The sequence below is a fragment of the Megalops cyprinoides genome, chromosome 2, assembly GCF_013368585.1.
Source record: "Megalops cyprinoides isolate fMegCyp1 chromosome 2, fMegCyp1.pri, whole genome shotgun sequence".
NCBI lineage: Eukaryota > Metazoa > Chordata > Actinopteri > Elopiformes > Megalopidae > Megalops > Megalops cyprinoides.
The window spans coordinates 41867474-41887697 of record NC_050584.1 but is presented as its reverse complement, the minus strand read 5'-3'; the positions used below and the strand labels follow the sequence as shown (position 1 = coordinate 41887697).

The window sequence follows — 20224 nt, the reverse complement described above, 5'->3', positions numbered from 1 at the left end:
CTTAGCCTCTCCATTCCCATAAGGAAAATTTATACCCATCCTACCCTCACCCTAGTATGGTAGGTCGACAAAATCATTCACATTCACAACCACACAAGAATGTACAAACAAAAACTTAATATTAACATAGTGCAGGGACTGATGCAACTCTAAAAGTGGATCTAAATGGCAAACAGAAGAGCAAGGCAGATAATGCAGCCACCAAGTCAGTGAATCTTCTGAGCATATGAAAAACTGATACATATGCAACAACCTGACTCAGATTCCATTGAATTAGCCATGTACACTGGCAGGCAGGTATATACATTTTACCATCCAATTACCCAGCCCATCGGTTCTATCCTAGGTTTTTTTAAGATTTCCCCAAAGGTCTAAAAAAAAAAAACCACATTTGCAGGGTCGATCCCAGCATGTCATCTTTTAAGTTACCCAACGAATTACAGCATGTTCAATTCTCCAAAGAAAAACCAGTTTCTACCTGAGCGCACATTTTGGTCTTGGTGTGAGGAGAGAACAAGGATGGTGTGGAAGTACGACACTGCCATCTGCGGGAGACACGAGTGTTGGTACTTATAACAAACTAGTAAAACATTTTAGAAAGAAATACAATTTGAAAAACTTCTAAACCCGCAATGTACGATAGAATGTTATTCGCCAATATATGTCTTTTTTTTCTCAGCAGTCTGTAGCCAGCGGTACCTCACACACTCGTTATGCCAATACTGTCGTAAAGACACTCTTTTGCTGTACTGTATTCGAATACGGTACTTCGCTTACGAGGGGCAAACATGGCAGCCTCATTGATTTGCAGCAAGACAGAAAGCAGGTAGCTAATAAAACGTGTTTAATGCCTTCAATACGCTTTAATAGCGCGTTTAAACACTGTGACATTGTAGTGACATTAGTTTTCCTTTGATCACTTTTAATCAATTTAGAACCGTAAAGAGAGTAGGATAGGCTGCTAAAATAGTTTGCGGTGTCAGAGGTGTTAGTTAGCTAGCCCGTCCAGATGGATTGCTAGCTGGCTAACTTTAGATTTTAAGTCACGACACATGCGGCAATAGCTAGCTACCCACTTACTGTTGTTCCTTGCAGTGTTCAGTGAAGTTGCACTATAGTGATGTAGTTAACGTTTGGTGGCTAACGCTTTGCTTTTCACCTTAACAGGGTGAGTTCTGTTCTGAATAGAGATGTCAAACAATTCGGGAAGAAGTACATGTTTGATTCTAATGAAGAGACCTGCTGGAATTCTGACCAGGTAAACCTGAAGAACATGCGAGGTTTTGTAATGTCATCGTAAAGTTTCATGAATGCATTTTTTTTTCCATCTGTGAAGATCCAAGTTGAAGAATGCAAATCTCTTTGGGATTCCAGGGTGGTTGCCAGTGGGTGTTTCTCGAGTTTCCACAGCTGGTTAGAGTCTCGGAAGTAAAGGTCCAGTTCCAGGGCGGATTTTCAGGGAAAACCTGCAGATTGGAAGGTAAAATGCTCTTTTTCTTCAGTGGCGTTTAGTAGTGGTGTACCAGCATTCCATTCGTCGTCCCCACTTTTCCAAGTACCTAATTAAATTGCTTTCTGCACCCTGGCCATTTATCTCAACCCAGCTTTTTTGCGCATTCTGCCCGTCTTACAGTGCCTAATGAAGATCTTTGAGTGGTACTTTGCACAATATCAGATTCCACTAAAGGGTTGTAGTGAACGAGTATGGGGCTATATCCTTTAGATGTGGCTGGTGAGCCCCATGAATCAAACCAGCAAAGGTGCAGTTTTATTTGAGGGACAGTTAGCTAACAAATGAGATGAGATACAGACATTGAATTAAGAAACAACAATTCAGACGTTTGAATTACAAGGCATACTTGGCATTAGTATTTCTGCAGAAGTAAATGTACAGAATGAAAACTTATCCTGGTCACTTGCACATGTGAAATGCACCATGTATGGTTGATGAGAGGAGTCCATTTGGATACTGAAGGCAAGGATGTCAAATGCCCAGGTTTGCCAGTTACTTTGATGTGCACCAGCCAGCAATATCTGTGGTCGTGACATTTAGACAGGTTCAACGCCTCACTGAAAACCACTAGGGTGGTGTCGAAGAAATAATTCAGGTGGGGCAGTTGTTCTGATTCAGAGGAGCAAAGCATTATTCTCTTACCTAGCACCATCACCAAGCCTCTGTAAGGTCAGTATTCCAATTGAGGCATCTGTAGGATCAGCATTTTCCTGCACTCTAAAATGCTGCCTGGCCACATCTGCTCCCACACATTAAGATGGAATTTTCAGATTGAAAGCATTAGAACCTATAGTGTACATGTCAGCTTGGTTCTGAATTACTGATGCAGGGCACCACATTATTCCGGGGCACATAAGGTATTTCAACAGACATTGGCCAAATCTAAATTAGTGGATTCTTCACATTCAGTTTGGGTTTAGTCACTTCCTGCACCTGGGTAGATGGGCAGTGTGTTGCTGATGTTGGGGCAGGTTCCCTCTATGTTGCTTTGCACAAGCAGACTGTTTCCTCGATGGACTTGTGATGGCGTGGCATCTACAGTATGAATGGAATCCACGACAGCATTACAGAGACAAGGTTCTGGCCCTACACTTTGCGTCTTACTTTTTGCAGAATATTGCCCTTACATTTATCATATGTATGGCACGGGATGGCTGCATCATAGTAGCTCTAGGAAGAGTCCTGGTGGTTCCACACTTGTTCCATTTCTCAGTGATGAAGCTGTAGAAATGGTTTCATACCCTTGCCCAGATCTGTGCACTGACACAATTTGATGGCAGAGGTCTGCACCAAGTTCCGTAGACTTCATGGCTTGGTTTTTGGTCTGACATGCACTGTGAATTGTAGGACCTTACAGGTATATGTGCCTTTTTAAATCATGTCCAGTCAACTCAGTTTGCCACAGGTGAACTCCAGTCAAGTTCTAGAGACATCTCAAGAATAATCAAAGTAAACAGGATGCACCTGAGCTCAGTTTGGAATGCCATTGCAAGGGGTCTGAATACTTATGTAAATGAGATACTTCCATTTTTGATTTTAATAAATTTGCAGATATTTTTAAAAAATGTTTTGCTCTGTCATTGTAGGTTATTGTTTGTAGATAGACAGACGAAAGAATAGATATAATGCATGTTAGATTAAGTCTATAACACAACAAAGTGTGCAAAAAGTGAAGGGGTCTGAATACTTTCCAGAGCCACTGTATGTAATGTTTTATCATGATTCTATCCATAAATGCTGATATAGTTTATTAAACAAACCGTGTGCAAAATGGTGTTTTGTATTATTGCATGTTCTGCAACATAGCCATTAAGTACAGTATTATTCTTTTCATTTCAGGGTGTGCAAAAGAAGGAGAATTCAAAACATTCTCATATTTTTATCCAGAGGATAACAACTCTCTACAGATATCCTTTGCAGCTTAGTCACAAGCAGCATTTTTTTGCTGAGTTGAATTCCTCCAAAAGCTGCCTAAAGTCTACAGTAGGGTAATTATGTTGCAGGTTTAACTTGGAGGGCACATCACATTGTAGTAAAAAGGATGTATGGTGTAAATTTGTTCATTGTTCTGTGCCTTCATGTGTGTACAACTGAAGACTGTTGAAGACTACTGTTGCTCCTGTAATGCAAAAATGTTGCAGTGCACTCTTCCAAACTCACAAATGAGTATAGCTGTTATGCAACTGAAAGAGTAGCATTACTTAAGTTAACCACGAATAGCTTAAACAGTCATACAGAGGACATGACCTTCAAGTACAGCTATTTCATGTACCCTGTCTGTACCACTTGGTGTAACAAATGTATCATTGTTCTTCTTGTCCTGTTCCTTGACTACACACCCACAGCTTTCCCATTCAGGAAGCCCCCTTGGCACAGAAGATGAAAATAGTTTTTGAAAACAGTACAGACCTTTTTGGAAGAATAATTGTTTATTCTTTGGATATCCTGGGAGAAAGAGCTTGATTATGTTTGTGTTTCTGGAAAGAGAAGGACCAAGGAGATGGAGGTGCAGCAGAGAAGAACAGCAAATACTTCCTCTCAACTGCTGCTGTGTGAAAACACTGTTAGGCTTTTTTGGAGGGTGCAGATTTGGTTAGCTTCTCACTTTCATCTCACAGATGAAGTGAAGAACTAAAGTGAGGAAAATCTGAATGACTTGTGTCACACAAAGCCAAACAACTGACTGAACTGATGGATTTTTTGTTGTTTTAATCATTTCTGTGAGTATGGTATTATTTTTGGATAACTGAAGAAATATGCCTTATTTTCAGTAAACAGTTTCCCAGAATTACATGCTATATAAAAATCTTAAATGGAAATTGTTCCATTTTTTATACTTATTGTACTTTTTATTTGTTATACTTATTATACGATCACACATATTCAGATTGATTTTTTAAAAATCTGAACATTTCTGTCAGGCAAACAAACCCAAACAACTTGCAAATGTATTGCTTCACTGCTTTAATTGGTTTTGCCATTTTAACAATAAATGGACCCAGGTATTCATTCTCAGTAAGAAAGTCCCACCTTTAAAAACTAACCCCAAATATAACAAAATGCTGCAAAAATCTACAGCTGCAGTGTAACTAGTGCAGTCACTGAGTTTTATTTGGAGAAAAAAGACAGGTGCTTCTTGAAGTGAAATGCTTGGGGCCTCTCCTTTGTATCTGGGGAATGCTGTGCAGGGTCTGGCCCAGTCCTCCATGTCTCCTCGTTTTGCAATCTGCCAGCAGAGCCGAGGTAGACAGGCTTTCCTTTCTTCAGAGCACCTCCAATCGGGGAATGTCCTCACACAGGGGACACTGCGTCCCAAGATCAGGCTTTGTGCTTCAGAAGTTTCAAAATGTGATCCTCAATCACCCTTTGCACTGTAAACATAAAATAATTGCTGTTTCTGATGGCTTCTGCACTCAGCAATGTATCAGTTAATTCTCAGTCCTATTTTGACTCCATAAAGACAGTTTTGTCCTTTTAATGCAGATTACAGTTAATACTAAGCATAGTAAATTGCCGCTGAAGAGGCAGGACTTTTTGTGTGATAAATTGTTCAGCTGTGTGGAAGTGCTTTGTCCATTACAAAGCTTGCATGATTTTAGAGCGCTCACCTTTTTTGTGTCCGAGAGCTACAGCAAGATCCATAGGGCTGTATCCAGAGTCTGCCTCCACTGTGAGGTCTGCACCACCAGCTGAAATACAGTGCAACACCAAATGTGACAGTGAATAAACAGAGCTCAGGGTTGTAAGGTGAGAGCATTGTTAGATGCAAAGACCCACCCAGGAGGGTATCCACACACTTCACATGGTTTCCTCGTACTGCGTAGAGGAGAGGGGTCCCACCATTCTGAAATATAATGTGGAAAAGTGGTAGTAGTATTTATAAATTCATCTTTTACTGAGAAAGATTTTATTGAAAGGTAGTAAACCTAAACTTCTATGGCTTTTTTCCATATTGCATTTAATTATGAAACACTTATGAGAAGTTTAAGTTCCTACCCAGTCATACGTGTTGATGTCCACCCCTCGTTTGAGAAGGATGCTAACAATGTCGGCATAGCCCCCGGAGCTTGCCAATGATAAGGCACTCTCGCGTTCGCGAGCCAGAGTTTTTGGATCTGCTCCCTGAGAAACAAATATGGGCACTTCTGGTCAAGGATTCCAGCAACAGACATCCATTTTTTTCCACACGTTTTTTCCAATCAGTGTATGTGTATGCACATTCTCGGGTAGAAACCGACTGCCCAGTGGAAATCAATTCAATGTGTGGGACCTGACCTTTTCCAGGAGGAATTCGACCACTGCTATCTCCCCAAATGCCGCAGCCCACATGAGAGGCGTGAAGCCCCGTTCATCTTGACTGTTTACCAAAGAACTGTCTACAAGAGTCACAATACATGGTACACAAGTGTAATTTACACAGCTCATGCAGCCTGTCTCCATGCACTCTAATTCTGATATGCATGAATACCTTTCAGTTCTTTATGTGCATTTAATGATAATTTTCAGTTTTCATTGTCTTGAGGATGACATTTATGGAGCAATAACTATGCCCAAAAAGTCACTTAGTTTTAGGATTTCTCATACACTATCAACCACAGAACACCAAATATACAGTCTCAAATAGCTTTCTGTAAGTCAGAGGTAAGAGTTCTGATTCCTACCTTTGCTCAGGTGTGCTGCAAGCTGGGTTACCTCCCCTTGTGCAGCTAGCTGGTGAACTGAGAGAGCTGAAGAGACAGGTCAAAGGTCAGTGCTACAGTATGAAGTAGTGGGAAGCCAAGTCGCCTGAAACTGATGCCAAATGTTCATAGTCCTCTAGCAACCCATATTCACTTCTATCATAATTTAATCTTGAACTGCTGTTCAATAAATGAACACCAATCCCCTTGTTCAAACAGCAAATCATTTCTTTGAAGACTGGGCAATGTTTAGTAAGATGTATGCAGTAGATTCAGAGCACATTAGTGGTAAATTTAAAATGAGGTTCCCAGGACAGTTTCCTTGAGTTGGTCAGTGTTAACCAATAAAGTATTTTTGCCTAAACAAAGAGTAGATTGTTGTTTCATTGAGGCTTACTGTCTAAAGTTGCTGGTCGGGCTGTGACCTCATTCCCACGCTGTCTGTTGGTTAGAGTTGTAGAGTATTTGAGTACACTCTCCTCATTTTTGTTTTCTGTGGTGATCATTATGCCTGGAAGAAAAAATACTAATAAGCATATTTCATTTCAAGATTAATGGCAGAATTAGTTTGTAGGTTGTAGTAGTTTGGTAGGCAAGAGGATACAAAGCCACAGGGGGAAGTACAAAGTACCACTGTACAGGTAGAGCAGCAACCATGCATCCCCAAGCAGCACCATCCAAATCCGCTGGGCTTCTCCACAGTCTTCAGCCTAACATCTCAGCTCTAATCTTCTGCTCTCAGTTATGTGAGAAGTCTAATTTATATACTGTCACAACTAATTACGTATGGTTGAGAGCTGGGTGTCACAATGGTTGTTGAAAAAGGTGGGATGTGACAAGGTAATTTAAATGAAATAAGGCTTAATTTTGATAATATGCTATGTTTTGGTGATGATGAAGAGGCAACATCATTTCCTACCCCTGAGAGGCGATCCATTCGAGACAACAGGAACATTGCATTGCTCGTGACTGATTTCTGACGGGTCAATGGCATACAATTGAAGCACCAATGTCTCCTCTTGATCAGAGATGTCACTGTGGGTTTCCTGTTGGCATGTCTGTGATCCTGCTGTGGCATCACTGGATACTGTTTGCAGGCAGTATGTTTCTTGGTGTGTCTCTCTTTCTACTGTGACATCACTGGATACTGGCTGCAGGCTAGATGTTTTTTGGTATGTCTGTATTTCCACAGTTACATCACTGGATATTGGCTGCAGACAGGATGGTTTTTGGTGTGTCTCTGTGTCCAGTGTGACATCAATGGATACTGGATATTGCAGGCTGGTTGCTTGCTCAGATTCCACATGTCCATCAGCCCCTTCCATCCTGTCTCTGGGAAATAGAAATGTTTACAGTTTGAAAGTAAACTGCATGCAAGCAGTTGTTAGTCATGAGATTTTAAGTAATGCTAATAAATACAATGTATGAATGAGCAACAGATATGGTGCAGGTCAAATTAAATCCCTGACATGAATAAAACAGTTCATAGATACTACAGATGACAAAGATAACACATTGACTTCCATTATTTTTAAAATCACTCCAGCAGACATTTCAAATTTTATATATAATTAAGCCTTCTCTATGATCAGTGCAAAAGCTCCCCTACTGTTAAATCCATAGCATAACACTCATACATATGTCACTGTATGGATACAATGATGCTGTATTCATATCTGGTCTTAAGCCTGGCTGGCTAGCTAGCTCACATAGCCACGCAGCAATTTTAATTAAGTGTACATTAACTACATTCAGCTAATTATAATAGTAATATAAGGTCGAGGTATACATTTATATTTTATAGTTCAGAATGGCTAAGCTATAGCTGGCAATTTTGCTACCTTAAAGAAAATTCTTCCAGTGTTAGTGGCGCTGGCGATATATTTTATTCCCCAGTTATTACCAAGCTAACTTCCTGATATCAATATCAAAAGTGAAACTAAGTTTATCCACGAAATCCCACAATGCAATGAGGGGTTTTGTGTACAGAGTAAGAGGCAGTAAGTTTTAGAAATACACTTCGTCAAATGGTCTTCTTTTTATTCAGGGAGCGTGCTTCGTGTTTTGCGGACTACGACCGACCACCAAGACGTTGTTTTCTTTAACGATGTTGCCATAAAATTCAGCAACGAAAGGGTGGTTAGTGGCGGGCACATAAAGGCACATTATCCAATCTACTTGTAGGAAGTTGACAGCTTCATCTAAGCACCAATGAACAGCGTTTTTGAGAATAATAAGGAACACAATTTCTGGCTAGGAACTAACATTCAAGTCACTAGTTTAAATCGACCCTTTATTGTAGTGCACAGGAGGTACGTTATCAAGCTACAAGCTGTACGCTAGTATATAAACTTACATTGGCAGTTTTATTGTATACCTAATAGTTCATTCGTACTTCGGTATGGAAGACCAGGAGATGCAGCTTAAAGTAAAGCGAGGTAATGTAATTTTGGTGTAGCTAACTTGCTTGCTGGCTGTCCACTGGCTAATTGTTGACGACCAACACAGTGCGCAGTGTTATGCATTGGCTAGCTACCTACACTTTATTCATTTGTCTTCCTTTTAGTAACGGATAAATTTACCGAAAGCATGTACGTGTTGGCAAACGAGCCGTCGGTCGCACTTTACCGGTTGCAAGAGCATGTGAGAAGGTCACTGCCAGAGCTCGTGCAGCATAAAGTAAGTGAACTTCCCTCTCTTTCAGTAATTTAACATTAGCTAACTAGCCAGTAGCTGAATTAACAGCTAGTTTGTGAGCTCGTACATCGGAATGCGGGGTTCGCTATCTAGTATAATGCTTAAGTCAATTGCCTTGTTGTGAAATACTACCTGAGCTGTGTTGCGATGTATGGTCTGGGACCATTCCTTCTGAAATGCGCTCGCCATCTGACCGTATTCCCTTACGGTTGATGACAGGGCAGCCTGTCTAACATCCCATCCCCAAAGGTAATGTTAGTAACGTCAGGTTAGCTTACTGAAAAAGTTTGACTTAGTTCACTTGGCTGCATTTGCTGAATCACTTTTTACGTATCGATTTATAGCTAGGATGCTTTTCTTGTACGGTTTCAAGGCCAAATTTTATATTAGTTAATCATCATAGCTGACTATTAGAGAATCTGAAGGGTCATTTTTAAAACCATATAATTTTAAATAATCGTATGATGTCTTTTGACATCAGTGTGTAAAACACTGAGGTAAAACGTTACAATACCAATGTTATAAGCTTCAGTTGTGAGCCATCAGTGGGTGCCTTCTCTTCATGCGTAGTTCTATACGTGATGTTGGATTCTGTTTCAGTGGTAGTAGTATTGGTCATCCATGGTGTTTTGTAAATGGTTCACCATAATGAAAGTCACCTCCTGCCCTTAATTCCAGACAGATATGCAGAGCTGGGAGGAACAAAGTCAAGGAGCAATTTACACTGTGGAGTATGCATGCAGGTAACATTGCACAGACTTTAGAGAATGTATGTGCATTTAATCCGTCAGCATTGTAATGTAGTACCTAAAACCGTCTATGTTCTCCTCTGCAGTGCAGTGAAAAGTATGACAAACAGCAGCCTCTACTTCAAAAGCATTGAGGGGCTGCTCCGTCAAGCCATCACCATCAAGGACCACCTTAGTGCTACCCAGGGGCGCAGGTAGGGGGAAATAGAGAGCCATCATGTTACTGGCATCACATTTGCATGAAATAAACATAAATCGGTTAGCATTAAGTGTTTTTGTTATTGTACAGATTTTTACAAACAGTTGGAAGGGGTTAGTTTGTCCTGCTGATTTGTTTTACATTTTTGTTTGATTTGGAGAAACATCTGAGACAATCAAGTCTTGTTGCTTGGTATACCCTGAAATGGTACCGCCTTCCATCATATAATATTACTCAATAAGAACGGGAGGTGTATTTACATTAGTGCAGGTCGGTGATCAAAAGAGGTGGCAAAGAGCCAAGGTACAGTTTTTAGTGGTAGATGACCAAGAAATCTGAAATTTGAAAGGACAGGAAGAGGTATTAGTTGAGTAACTGGTGCTTTTTAGCCAGTTTTCCTCATATGAAAGGATAAAAATAAAAATATGAAATACTTTGTTGGTATACAATGAAGTTACTTTATGATAGCGTTCATAACACAAAGCCTACTGCTTCTTTGTTCACACCAAATCTGTTTATGTCATGTGTTTTTGGTTTTGTGTTTATATTTTGCTGATTAATCATTTACTGGAGTTACATTTTGATTTGTTCATTTGAAGGGATCCCATTAGCTATGGTAAAATGTGTACCAATATTCAGAAAACTGTTTTTAGTAGCGCTAATTATTTTTTACAGTCTTCTTCACTCAGTTATTCTCTGGAAACTGTAGCTAATGGGATTATCATCATTTTTACTTTCTTTATTTTTCTTGATGCATGCATGTGGCTTTAGTGACGTGAATCCCTCTCCTAGCCCCCTTGACCCTGCACAGCCCCCATCCACCTCCTGACCTCTGAAGAGCTGTGGTGAAGGTTAGTGGCTTGTCAGGCATAATGTCTAAACTCTCAGGCTCCATTACCTGTGCTAGCTGTCCTATGTTTCCTGAGCCTTAAATATTAAACTGCAGAAGGGAGGTTAGTATGGTGGTGGTGGTTTCCATTCATCTCATTCAGCCCGCCTGTGGTTTTAAAGTTGTTTGATGTCTTCCAGACTATTCTGTGTGCAATAATCGTTCCATATTCTTGGTTTGAGATCATTTATTTTATTTATTTATGAAAGGTTGTTACAGCAACAAAAGTTTTTGCAATGCACTATACTACTTAATCTACACATTGTGTATTACAATAGTTTTGGCAAAGTAATTATTGCGGTTTTCACAGACCATCCTTGGTCTTTAATACTTACACACTTCTGAAATGCTTAAAGCCTTTTTGGTTGCTATTTTTATTTTACAGTTCACTGTCTCTTCTACTATAGTGCCCTTGGGTGAGCTGTTAAATGAAATTGCAAAGTGGAAGTCAGTCTGGCTTTAACAGTGATAGAAGCTTGGTATAAAAAATCTTCAGTACAAAAGTAAATGTTTATAACAGCTTGATTTAAGGGGGAAATTCTTTACCCAAACACTGACTGTGCACAGCAGCAAATAATCTCATGGTAAGTAATAGAGCGAGTAAGGTTAAAGCAGCCTGTACCACTGTCATTGTGTGAAGCTGAACCTGTCACCCCATTACAAAAAATGTGACTGGCACACTGAATAGTTGATTACATTGTTAATCAGATTGATGCACTTGGGGGTATTGTTTAGTGATTATCACTGTTGATTTATATTTGTATTCCCCGCGATAACTGTTGACTGGGGCATGTATTCGTACTTGTGTCTGGCTATTTTTATTTGTTTGAACGGTAAATGCAGAAAACATCCAGTGCTGTTGCACATATTGAGCATTTAATCTTAACAGATGTGAATGAATGGATATGCTATGCACTTTGCCTGTAGATGATGCACTGGCATTAAAACCAGCTTGTATAAAAAGATGCTCATGACAGCTGACATCTAGCCCCATTCCCTGCCCTCTTCTGTCACTTCTGCCCATGCACAGTCAGTGCTGATCAGACCAGAGTGGAGTCCTTGCCCGTGCCACCTGACTTGCGCGCTAGCACTGTCCTCATCTCACTGTTGATACCATTCCAGGGCTTAGCCTGTGCCTGTAGCAGGCCGGACTCTGCTGAAAGGGTCCGGTGCATCCTGGGCACGCTCCCGCCGCTGCTATAGGCCTCTTTGTCGCTGGCGTGACTGTGGCTGCCGCTGTGCGAGGAGTACTGTTGCTTCGGGTCGGCGCAGGGCGGGTAGGAGAACTGCCGGTGCATGTTGGAGCGGCTGCGGTGCTTCTTGGGCTTGTCCCCGAGGCCGAGCTCGGAGGGGCGGACGCCGGGGCAGCTCTCGTGGTCGTTCTGATACATGGTGTCGGGGAGCTCGCCGTGGTAGTGCCTGGCGCTGCAGGCAGCCCGAACCAGGGAGTGCGCCACGATGACCAGCAGGACCAGGATTCCTGAGCCCAGGACGCAGGCACTCGCTATGCCGGTCTCCACCTCAAACACCAGCAGCATGTAGATAGACATGGCTACGGAGTATGAGAGAGAGAGAGGGAGAGGGCATGTTACAAGGAACCTACGTCTTGTAAATGATAATGGGCAAAGGTTTAATCAACATGACAGTTCTCAGCTGGGAATGTTAAATGGGTGCTTATTTTTGTGTCTCTGTAGGAAGAGAGCTGGGGATGCTGCCATCCTGAAGGAGGGTGGAGAGAGACACAGCTCGGGGGTGTGAAGATTTGCCAAACAGGACATTGGTCCCTTTGAGTTGGACACCTCACAGTGGACATACAGGGGCACTCCCTCCCCTCACACAACTGAGCACTCTTCCCTTCTCAGCAGGGCCTGAATCCTCCATAGTCCACTGCTAACCCTTTCCTGCAACACTGGGGCACATCTGTGATGTATCTTCATAAAAGAGGATATTTCTTTGTATGTTCTCAGCGTCTGTGTGTATGTACAGTTGAAAGAAAGCAGGTGCTTCCTCGAAATGGCTTCAGTGTTCACGTGGCTTTAAGTTTGTTCTCAGCAGTCTGCAGCAATGGATCACAACGATTAGAAAACAGTTTTAAGTTACTTACAATTACCTCATTGTGCAGACTTTAAATGGGTGGAAGGTTCAGTGAGTAAATCAGCTTTAACCAGATCAACATTAGTACTTATATAATTGTTGATAAACTTGAGGTTGCAGATTGTTTGAAATGTTTTAACTCGCTTATGTCGCAAAGAAAACTAATGATTGGGTAGTATGTATATATTTTACTGCATTGTGTTTTTTGGTGACAAAAGTAAAAATATGGCAACATTAAATATATAAGCTCATTTGGTGTTTTGATAAAATTTTCTGGTTCATACAGTGCTTATGAATTCTCATTTTCCTTACCTGCTAAGTACACTGAAATCCCAAGGCAAAACAGTCCAACTGCCACATGACGAACAGGTCTGCTGTCCAGTAAGAACCAGTCTGCTCTGTGGGAGAGGAAGCACATCAGTTACGGTGTAATACTGAAATGTGTGCTTTATCTTGGCCAGAACGTTAAGATTTTTTTGTAACTTTTAAAGTCACCGCCAATTAACAGATCTGACTTTAATTGAGCCTTTCAGTTGTATGCTTATAACAGAATGTGCCTTGTATACAAATTACTGTGTAATACAATATAAATTCCCCCAAAACAGTTCATCTAGTGCTTGACTGAGGGGCTCGGTTGTAATTCTGTGTGACAACGGCAACGTGGGAAAGAGCCAGCAGACGTGAGCTGAGAGCATAATGAGGGAAAGCTTTTGTTCCTCTGGGACTGGGGTTAGTTGAAGAAAAGCGGGCCCTGCAGCTTTTGCTACACAGCATTTACCAGATAGTTAAAAATACGCCTGCACGTCTCGCAAATTAACCTGTTTTAAATATCTCACGGTAGTCTTGGACTACGGTACATGTCCCAAATAGGAGAGCATCCTCAAAACCCGAGAGATTATTACAGGGCAAGTCCGGTCGGTCACGATCAAAAGATCAAAACTGTAAACATTTTAAAGCATCAAAACCGATTTTGGATGCACAGCTGTGAAATATGAGAAAATGAACCAGATATTTAAAAAATCATGTTTTTAAAACGTTAAAAAATCTAAATGTGGCGAGTGTCTTTGTCGGCCTCACAATACCTGTCTGTGTCGTCCACTCCCTTGCAAATCTCGGTGGTGAAGTAGCTGTGTAGAAGACAAACTATCACAGAGCTCAAATTGAGTGTCAGAGACAAGGCTGTGAGTACTGTAGATACGGGCAGCAGAACTGCCGAAACTCCAGGTGGAACGACGGATGGACGGGAAGAAGATTCTTTGGTTCCCGAGTTGTGAGACTGTAGCTGAAAGATCAGGACGACTGACAGCAAAGACATTATCGCAGACAGAATCCCCAAAAGTGCCAGAACTGTTAACGATCTTTGACTGTAAGTGTTTGTCATGGTTGAAGATGCCGCATACAGCGTAGTTTCTTTTTTAAACAGGTGACGTCGGAGTGTATCTCTCTCAGCAGATCTTGAGGCTTTTTCCACCTCGGACGCACGGACTCTGCTCTGTTGCAGAGACACTTAACAGTTTCACCCCTCTTCACTCAATTGTGCTGGAATTTTTTAACCTACTGCGACTTAAGTGACACATTTAAGTTCCGTCCATTAGTTTCGCGTGTCCACAAAAGAAAAAAAAAACGCCTGCCGTACCGATCACCGAGCGCAGTAAGTCCGTCCGCTCAAGCTGCTGTTTAGCAAGAGGGCACGGCCGCTGCTCAGTCTGAGCATGTGATGTCCTTTAAATCCCCAGATTAAGAAGTTCACTACAACAATGGATTTTTCACATGGATTCTCCGAAACAATGCATTGACGTGCTCGTCTTTGCAAACCTCTCGGCCACTTCAGAAAGTTTAAATAGAATATAACACCACTGAACATTTTGTTTTGGTCTCCAATTTAAAATGTTTCACCCACCAACAATTTTTGAAGTTATGTCACCTTTAACGGAACGCCAGTTACATTGCAGTTGCATATTAATATTTTTAAATGTTGAGAACGGCAATTAAGCCGTGGTTAATATATCCAAGATCGTTTAACATATATGGACGCTCTGTGCTCCTGCGTCAGTAAACTTACTCGGAAATGTACAAAATATTGTATTCCTCAGGTGTCTGTTTTCTTTCTTAAGGCATTATGCAATGTAATTACAAACTCTTAACGTCTCCGAGAGTTTGGAATGCTTTGGCATAGTCTTCTAACTCAAATCTCCAGCACTGAATCCCATTAACGTTTTTGCGTTACCTTGGAAACGATGGCTTACTCCCTGGGAAGCTAGGGGAGTTGGGAGTTGTTGGGAAATTGGGGGAGTTTATTTCCTACAACTGGTTAAATTTCATTTTGTATGTTGATGTAAACAGGTTATATTTCTGAGTATACGAAACATGGAACTCCGCTTGTTGTAACATTCGAGCTGCGAAATGACCTATGAAAGGACTGCGTCTGGAATGTGTCCGCTTGGCACACAGTGCACGCATTGTCTAATCGTGAAAGTAACAGAGGGTTGAAGTAATGCTGCGTAGATATGTTAAACCGTCGTTTCCTGTGTACCTAATGTGGGTTTGATCAAATGTACAAAAAGATTAGGCAATAAGATATTAGAAATGTTACGCCCAGATGTTTTAAAAGAGAACTTTTAAAAACCGTTGAGGTATGAGCGCACTAAAATATGCAGTTTCGATACATATCACATGGTGGCGACAATGTCCAACGACCCTTAACAAAGAACGACTTGGAACATCTCAGCGATTTTGAAGACCATGCTTACCTCTGTGATAGTTGTGTGGCACCATGATACAATTGGTTAATTAGTAATTTTCGGAATTGCAGAGTGAGATAATAAGAAAATAATAATGAAATGAAACAAAATGAAATGGTGGATCCTATGACCGAAAGTCACTAAACTATGAGATTTGGGCACAGACACAGAATTCATTAGTAAACACAGACCAGTAAAGTATAACAGTGCAAAATGTCAGCACAGAACAAATCCAAAGTGCTTTAGTATTTACCTATGCTTTACCAGCAATAGATGCTTTATTGCAGCCTATAACATTGAGTGGATGTGCTGCAGGCATAACCTGCAGAAGTAGAGCACAGGTGATGTTCATGTCTTAAGAAAGAAAAAAAAAACAAAGAACTGTTCACACATGTACACTGACCATGTAGGCTATTTCTGAATTCGGCAGCCTCACCACACACCAAAATGGCAGCCATTGATGCTGCCGAAAGCAGAAGTGAGCAGTTTCAGGAAAACAAAAAGAAGTCTAAGTATGAACCATTTCCAAAAGGCTCCCTCAGCTCACACCAGAGCCCAAAAATATATTTTCTTTTTTACTTGACTTAATCATCCTTTCAGGAGAAAGACCCACAGCCACACACAAATGACAGCCTCAGTGTACATGATCGGAATCTTATGTACACATATTGCATGAGCACACACATTCCCATGCTTCATTAAAGAGCATACAGTTTTCACCTCATTAGTACCAAACCCTGCACTCATCTACAATTAATGGGTCTGTCCAAAGTTATTGATCAAGAACAATAACAGCAGTTCATTATTGCCCATGTAAATTTCCTATGGATGGATCTATAGTATTTTCCCAGGCTTGTGCATATTTTTCTGCCTGCCTCACTGGCTGATTTCCCTCTGCGTTAAGCAGGAGCATGTCAATTCTCTGCAGGATTGGAAAGGCTCAGCTACCCTGTGCTCTGGAGGGGCATGCAGCCTTGGGGTGGAGGAGTTTCAGCAGCCAGCTAGGGTGTTGCTGACTGTTGCATCAGATGACACTCAGCATTAGAAGCCAGGAGAGACCTTGGCTTGTCTCTGCACTCATCGTGACTTCTCAATGCGTGTTGCGAGCACATGCTCAAAGTAATTGTTCTATAGGTGATTGTCATAAGAATTTACGCAATAAAGTATATTAATAGGTGTCTGACATGAGTCCAGCAAGACTGGTTCAAGAGCGTGAAACTTTTTTCAGTGCCTTTAATTTAATTTGTCAAAAGTAGCATATCCATTTATAAGTGACTGATTTATTACTTGTAGCACCAGGGCTTTGTGCTTACTCTGCATAAAGTCAGTGCTTTGACCTTTATCAAGTAGCAAAGGTATACAAAGTAGAGTTGCTTATCTATAGTTGATGCCTTGTAAACATTGACAATAATTCATGTTCATTGCAACTGTTATTCACATTATTCTCATTATTTTTGTTTTGGATTGCTAGTAGCCAGTGATGAAACTACATACAAAAACACTCCAGCACTTCTGATCATGTTAGGCCTCACATAGATGGTTGTCCTTTGTCAACAGCCCTCATCACTGTTCACTGTTTCCTTTTGATTTGTTCTCAAAACAATCATAACTGACTTATTTTCCTTTTTTCATGTATTTCTTGTGTTAGATGTGTCACCATAATAGTGAAGATAGGGGAACGTGAGGAAACCTCCTGGGCCAGTGGCAGGTTGTATCACTGTTTGACCTGTCGCATCGCCACCGTCCATTGGTCCTCATCAATACTCCAGATCTCCCAGACTCGGAATAAAAAAAATGTAAAGTAATACTTATCAGGAGGAGACAAAGCTGATCTAGTGTATCACTATAGAGTTTCTTCTCCTTTGATCCTCTGATAAGCGAATTCTCTCTCTCTCTTTCTCCATCTCCCTCCCTCCCTCCCTCTCCAGCCACTTCTCTGTCTCTCTATTGTTAGACGGTGCTTCAAAGGGGAAATTGACTCCTCACCTTGTTTGAGAATGGACTTCTATTTTCAGTTATCTAACCATACACTGCCTGCCGAGGTTATTTTTATGTCTGTGTTGAACCGTTAGAGGCTCTTTGCTCGCTCATTTCATTTACAAAAGAAAATTGCAGCAATGGCTGTAAGAAAGGAGAAAGGAAAGAGGACAGCTCTGGGGCAGTATGCATAAAGCTTATGAGAGTGAAAAGTTAAAGGACACTAAAGGCGAAAAAATCTGAGAGCTGAGGCAAATTTGTTCTACGTGTAAGAGTAAGAATAAAAGCTGGTCATAAAGCTTTTTTTAGCTGTAAGTGCACTCTTAAATTGTAAGGAATTTAGGTGTTCTCATGAGCTCTTCTCACAGGTTAAGAATAGCTTGAAGATGACTGTGTTAGCAGAACAGAGGTGGCAAGCCTGCACCATTTGGGAAAGAAGTATAATTTTAGTTGTACAACAATGCTGAGGTACTATCTTGCTTTGGCAAGAATTGCACTTGTTATTGACTTTTTAAGAGATCTCATAATACCATCAATGGCAATAAATTTAGCTGACACAGTTGTTTTTTGGTCCATGTTTGTTGACAGTTAAACTTGAAATTAGCAGGGGTAAAAATTCAATTTTATTGGACATTATTTACATACTTTTATATACATGTAACAAAAAATCTATCAGTGATCCATGCAGAGATATTGGGAAAATACTGTCTTGATTTAGTTTGTAAAGTCTGCTACTCATTTATGTAATCAATAGAAATAAATGCAGACCACCGTGCTGTGACAGTGTGTCTCCAGTTGATGGATGAAATTTAACAGTGTAATAGCCATGCTCATCAGAATGAGGCTGTATTGTAGGCTTAAGATATGCATTATTACAAGGCAAATAAAGCACTTAAGGCTTTCACAATCAACATGTTTCTCCTTGGAGCAAATTTAATCTGAAAACAAGGGTAAAGACACATATTTGTATTGATCTTTTTTATGGAAAACTTTGTGTTTTGAAAATAAATTTGTCAATGTTTGAGTTCATGATACAACATTCATTGTTAACATTATGTATTGAAGTCAATTCAATTTAAAAACACATGTTTGCTGACCTTTTTATTACATTGAGTGCAGTGACCTTCTGTTCTGCTTGGGAAAAACCATTGGTGCAACACTTCTCACATTCCTCTGGGATACATACCTCCCTCCGATGTCGATGCCTTTATTCTGTATTCATCAAACCAGACTCGTCTCTTTGAGATTTTCCCCCACCAGTCGTGTGTAGCAGGCTTACTCAGGGTCTTGTTGGGCTCCTCTCTGGTTGAGATTGCGAACCCATGACTAAAGCATACTAGTGATGTGGAATGGCCATTTTTCACATAGATGCACAAATAAGTGACAAGTGTGTGACAGCTTATTGAAAAATATTGGCCATCACTTCCTATTTGCACTTTGAAAAATAATTCCACGGTGCTTTATGTAAGATAATTTACAGTCATTTAGCAGATGGGAGTGGCATTCATCTATCAAGAAAATTTATCTTGCTTGAGAAATCACTTTTCATGATAATGTTGCATTTGAATTACAGACTTCCTTGACACAAAGCATTGTTAATACACATATTAAACCTTGTTGTATCAAATATGCAGTGGTAAATTTTAATTCATGAGGCACCTGTAGCAGTCTTTGTGACTCAACATATACTGTTAATTAAATAGTGGGTATTCAAAATGACCCACCTGTGCAATTATGCTACATACACATACTGCTACTTTATACACAAGTGGATCATAATTGTGCATTACTCACATTTATATTTATTTTGTGTGACAAAACTCAAGGACAGTAAATAGCCCACCTTAAGATAAAACCACTTAAACAATTCAAACTCCTAGACGTGGAGTGATAAGCATAAAATCTGTAAACCTCCTTGATAAAACAATTGTTGAAATTGTGAGCAGCTTATCAGTTTATTAATGATGCACATGAACTCTTGTCAGCTCTTTCTGTAAGCATATAAAAATATGCCATTCAGTTTCACAAATAGTCATGGATGCACAGGGGGAAACCTGGTTAGACCCAAGAGCAAAGCAGGGGGGAAGGACTGAAAAAAACATACAGAGGACATGTTCAGTCCTATACCCAGAAGGAGTGATCAGCAAAGGGGAGGGTGGCTGGTGCTATCATTGTTGTGTTCCCTTGATCATTATTATCTAATTGCCTACCAGACACACTATCCAGGGCAACTTGCATTTCTGAGGCAAGTCTGGTGAATTACCTTGCAGAATAGCACTACAGCAGAATTCCATCAAGGATTAAGACCTTAAAATCGTGGTTGCAAGTCTTATTGCTTGACCACTCTTTGAATTTGGCGAGGTGTTTGTCAGCAACTTTTGGGAACTCTTAAAATGATATATCAAAAACAAGATTTTAGACAAGCAGTGGTTAATTACGGCAAGTTCCCTATTTGCATGAGAGGCCACTTGATTGAGGAAATGTTTCGCGCATGAGCTTTTGTCATCTTCATACCCCCCCCCCCATTAGAAATCTGCCTTGCATATGTCTAAATGTCCCAAGTACTTAAGTACATTCAGCTCTGAAGCTAGCTTGATATTTTAAAAAGGATGTAAAGGTTAACTCTGACAAAAGTACTGTAAAACATTGATATTAACATTGACATCTAAAATGCTATCGTTTAATT

The 20224-nt window shown here is 40.6% G+C and overlaps 4 protein-coding genes across 8 annotated transcripts; 2 read left to right on the top strand and 2 right to left on the bottom strand.

Annotated features, from left to right (window-relative positions):
- Positions 1 to 772: 772 nt before the first annotated feature.
- On the top strand, positions 773 to 4293 carry LOC118773277 (nuclear receptor 2C2-associated protein). The gene is made up of 5 exons (XM_036522139.1): positions 773 to 826; positions 1168 to 1258; positions 1375 to 1480; positions 3353 to 3420; positions 3857 to 4293. Exons 1-5 carry the CDS (start codon positions 789 to 791, stop codon positions 3974 to 3976), a joined length of 423 nt encoding a protein of 140 aa, XP_036378032.1. The 5' UTR covers positions 773 to 788; the 3' UTR covers positions 3977 to 4293.
- A 336-nt stretch (positions 4294 to 4629) lies between these two features.
- On the bottom strand, positions 4630 to 8110 carry rfxank (regulatory factor X-associated ankyrin-containing protein). Of its 3 annotated transcripts, XM_036522137.1 has the most exons (9): positions 8034 to 8110; positions 7112 to 7524; positions 6590 to 6703; positions 6175 to 6240; positions 5789 to 5889; positions 5510 to 5635; positions 5291 to 5357; positions 5122 to 5202; positions 4630 to 4884 (listed from the first exon to the last, which is right to left on the bottom strand). In XM_036522137.1, exons 2-9 carry the CDS (start codon positions 7515 to 7517, stop codon positions 4832 to 4834), a joined length of 1014 nt encoding a protein of 337 aa, XP_036378030.1. In that variant the 5' UTR covers positions 7518 to 7524; positions 8034 to 8110; the 3' UTR covers positions 4630 to 4831. The 3 variants fall into 3 exon arrangements, with proteins under 3 accessions (XP_036378030.1, XP_036378028.1, XP_036378029.1); XM_036522135.1 differs by having other exon boundaries at positions 5122 to 5357; XM_036522136.1 differs by lacking the exon at positions 4630 to 4884 and having other exon boundaries at positions 5118 to 5357.
- A 392-nt stretch (positions 8111 to 8502) lies between these two features.
- borcs8 (BLOC-1 related complex subunit 8) lies at positions 8503 to 13044 on the top strand. Of its 3 annotated transcripts, none has more exons than XM_036522143.1 (6): positions 8503 to 8630; positions 8759 to 8871; positions 9568 to 9632; positions 9725 to 9832; positions 10630 to 10688; positions 12421 to 13044. In XM_036522143.1, the coding sequence occupies exons 1-5, from the start codon at positions 8594 to 8596 to the stop codon at positions 10664 to 10666; spliced, it is 360 nt and encodes a 119-aa protein (XP_036378036.1). In that variant the 5' UTR covers positions 8503 to 8593; the 3' UTR covers positions 10667 to 10688; positions 12421 to 13044. The 3 variants fall into 3 exon arrangements, with proteins under 3 accessions (XP_036378036.1, XP_036378035.1, XP_036378033.1); XM_036522142.1 differs by having other exon boundaries at positions 10609 to 10688; XM_036522140.1 differs by lacking the exon at positions 10630 to 10688.
- tmem221 (transmembrane protein 221) lies at positions 11091 to 14201 on the bottom strand. Its single transcript, XM_036522138.1, has 3 exons — positions 13903 to 14201; positions 13133 to 13218; positions 11091 to 12278 (listed from the first exon to the last, which is right to left on the bottom strand). The coding sequence occupies exons 1-3, from the start codon at positions 14199 to 14201 to the stop codon at positions 11767 to 11769; spliced, it is 897 nt and encodes a 298-aa protein (XP_036378031.1). The 3' UTR covers positions 11091 to 11766.
- Positions 14202 to 20224: the final 6023 nt, after the last annotated feature.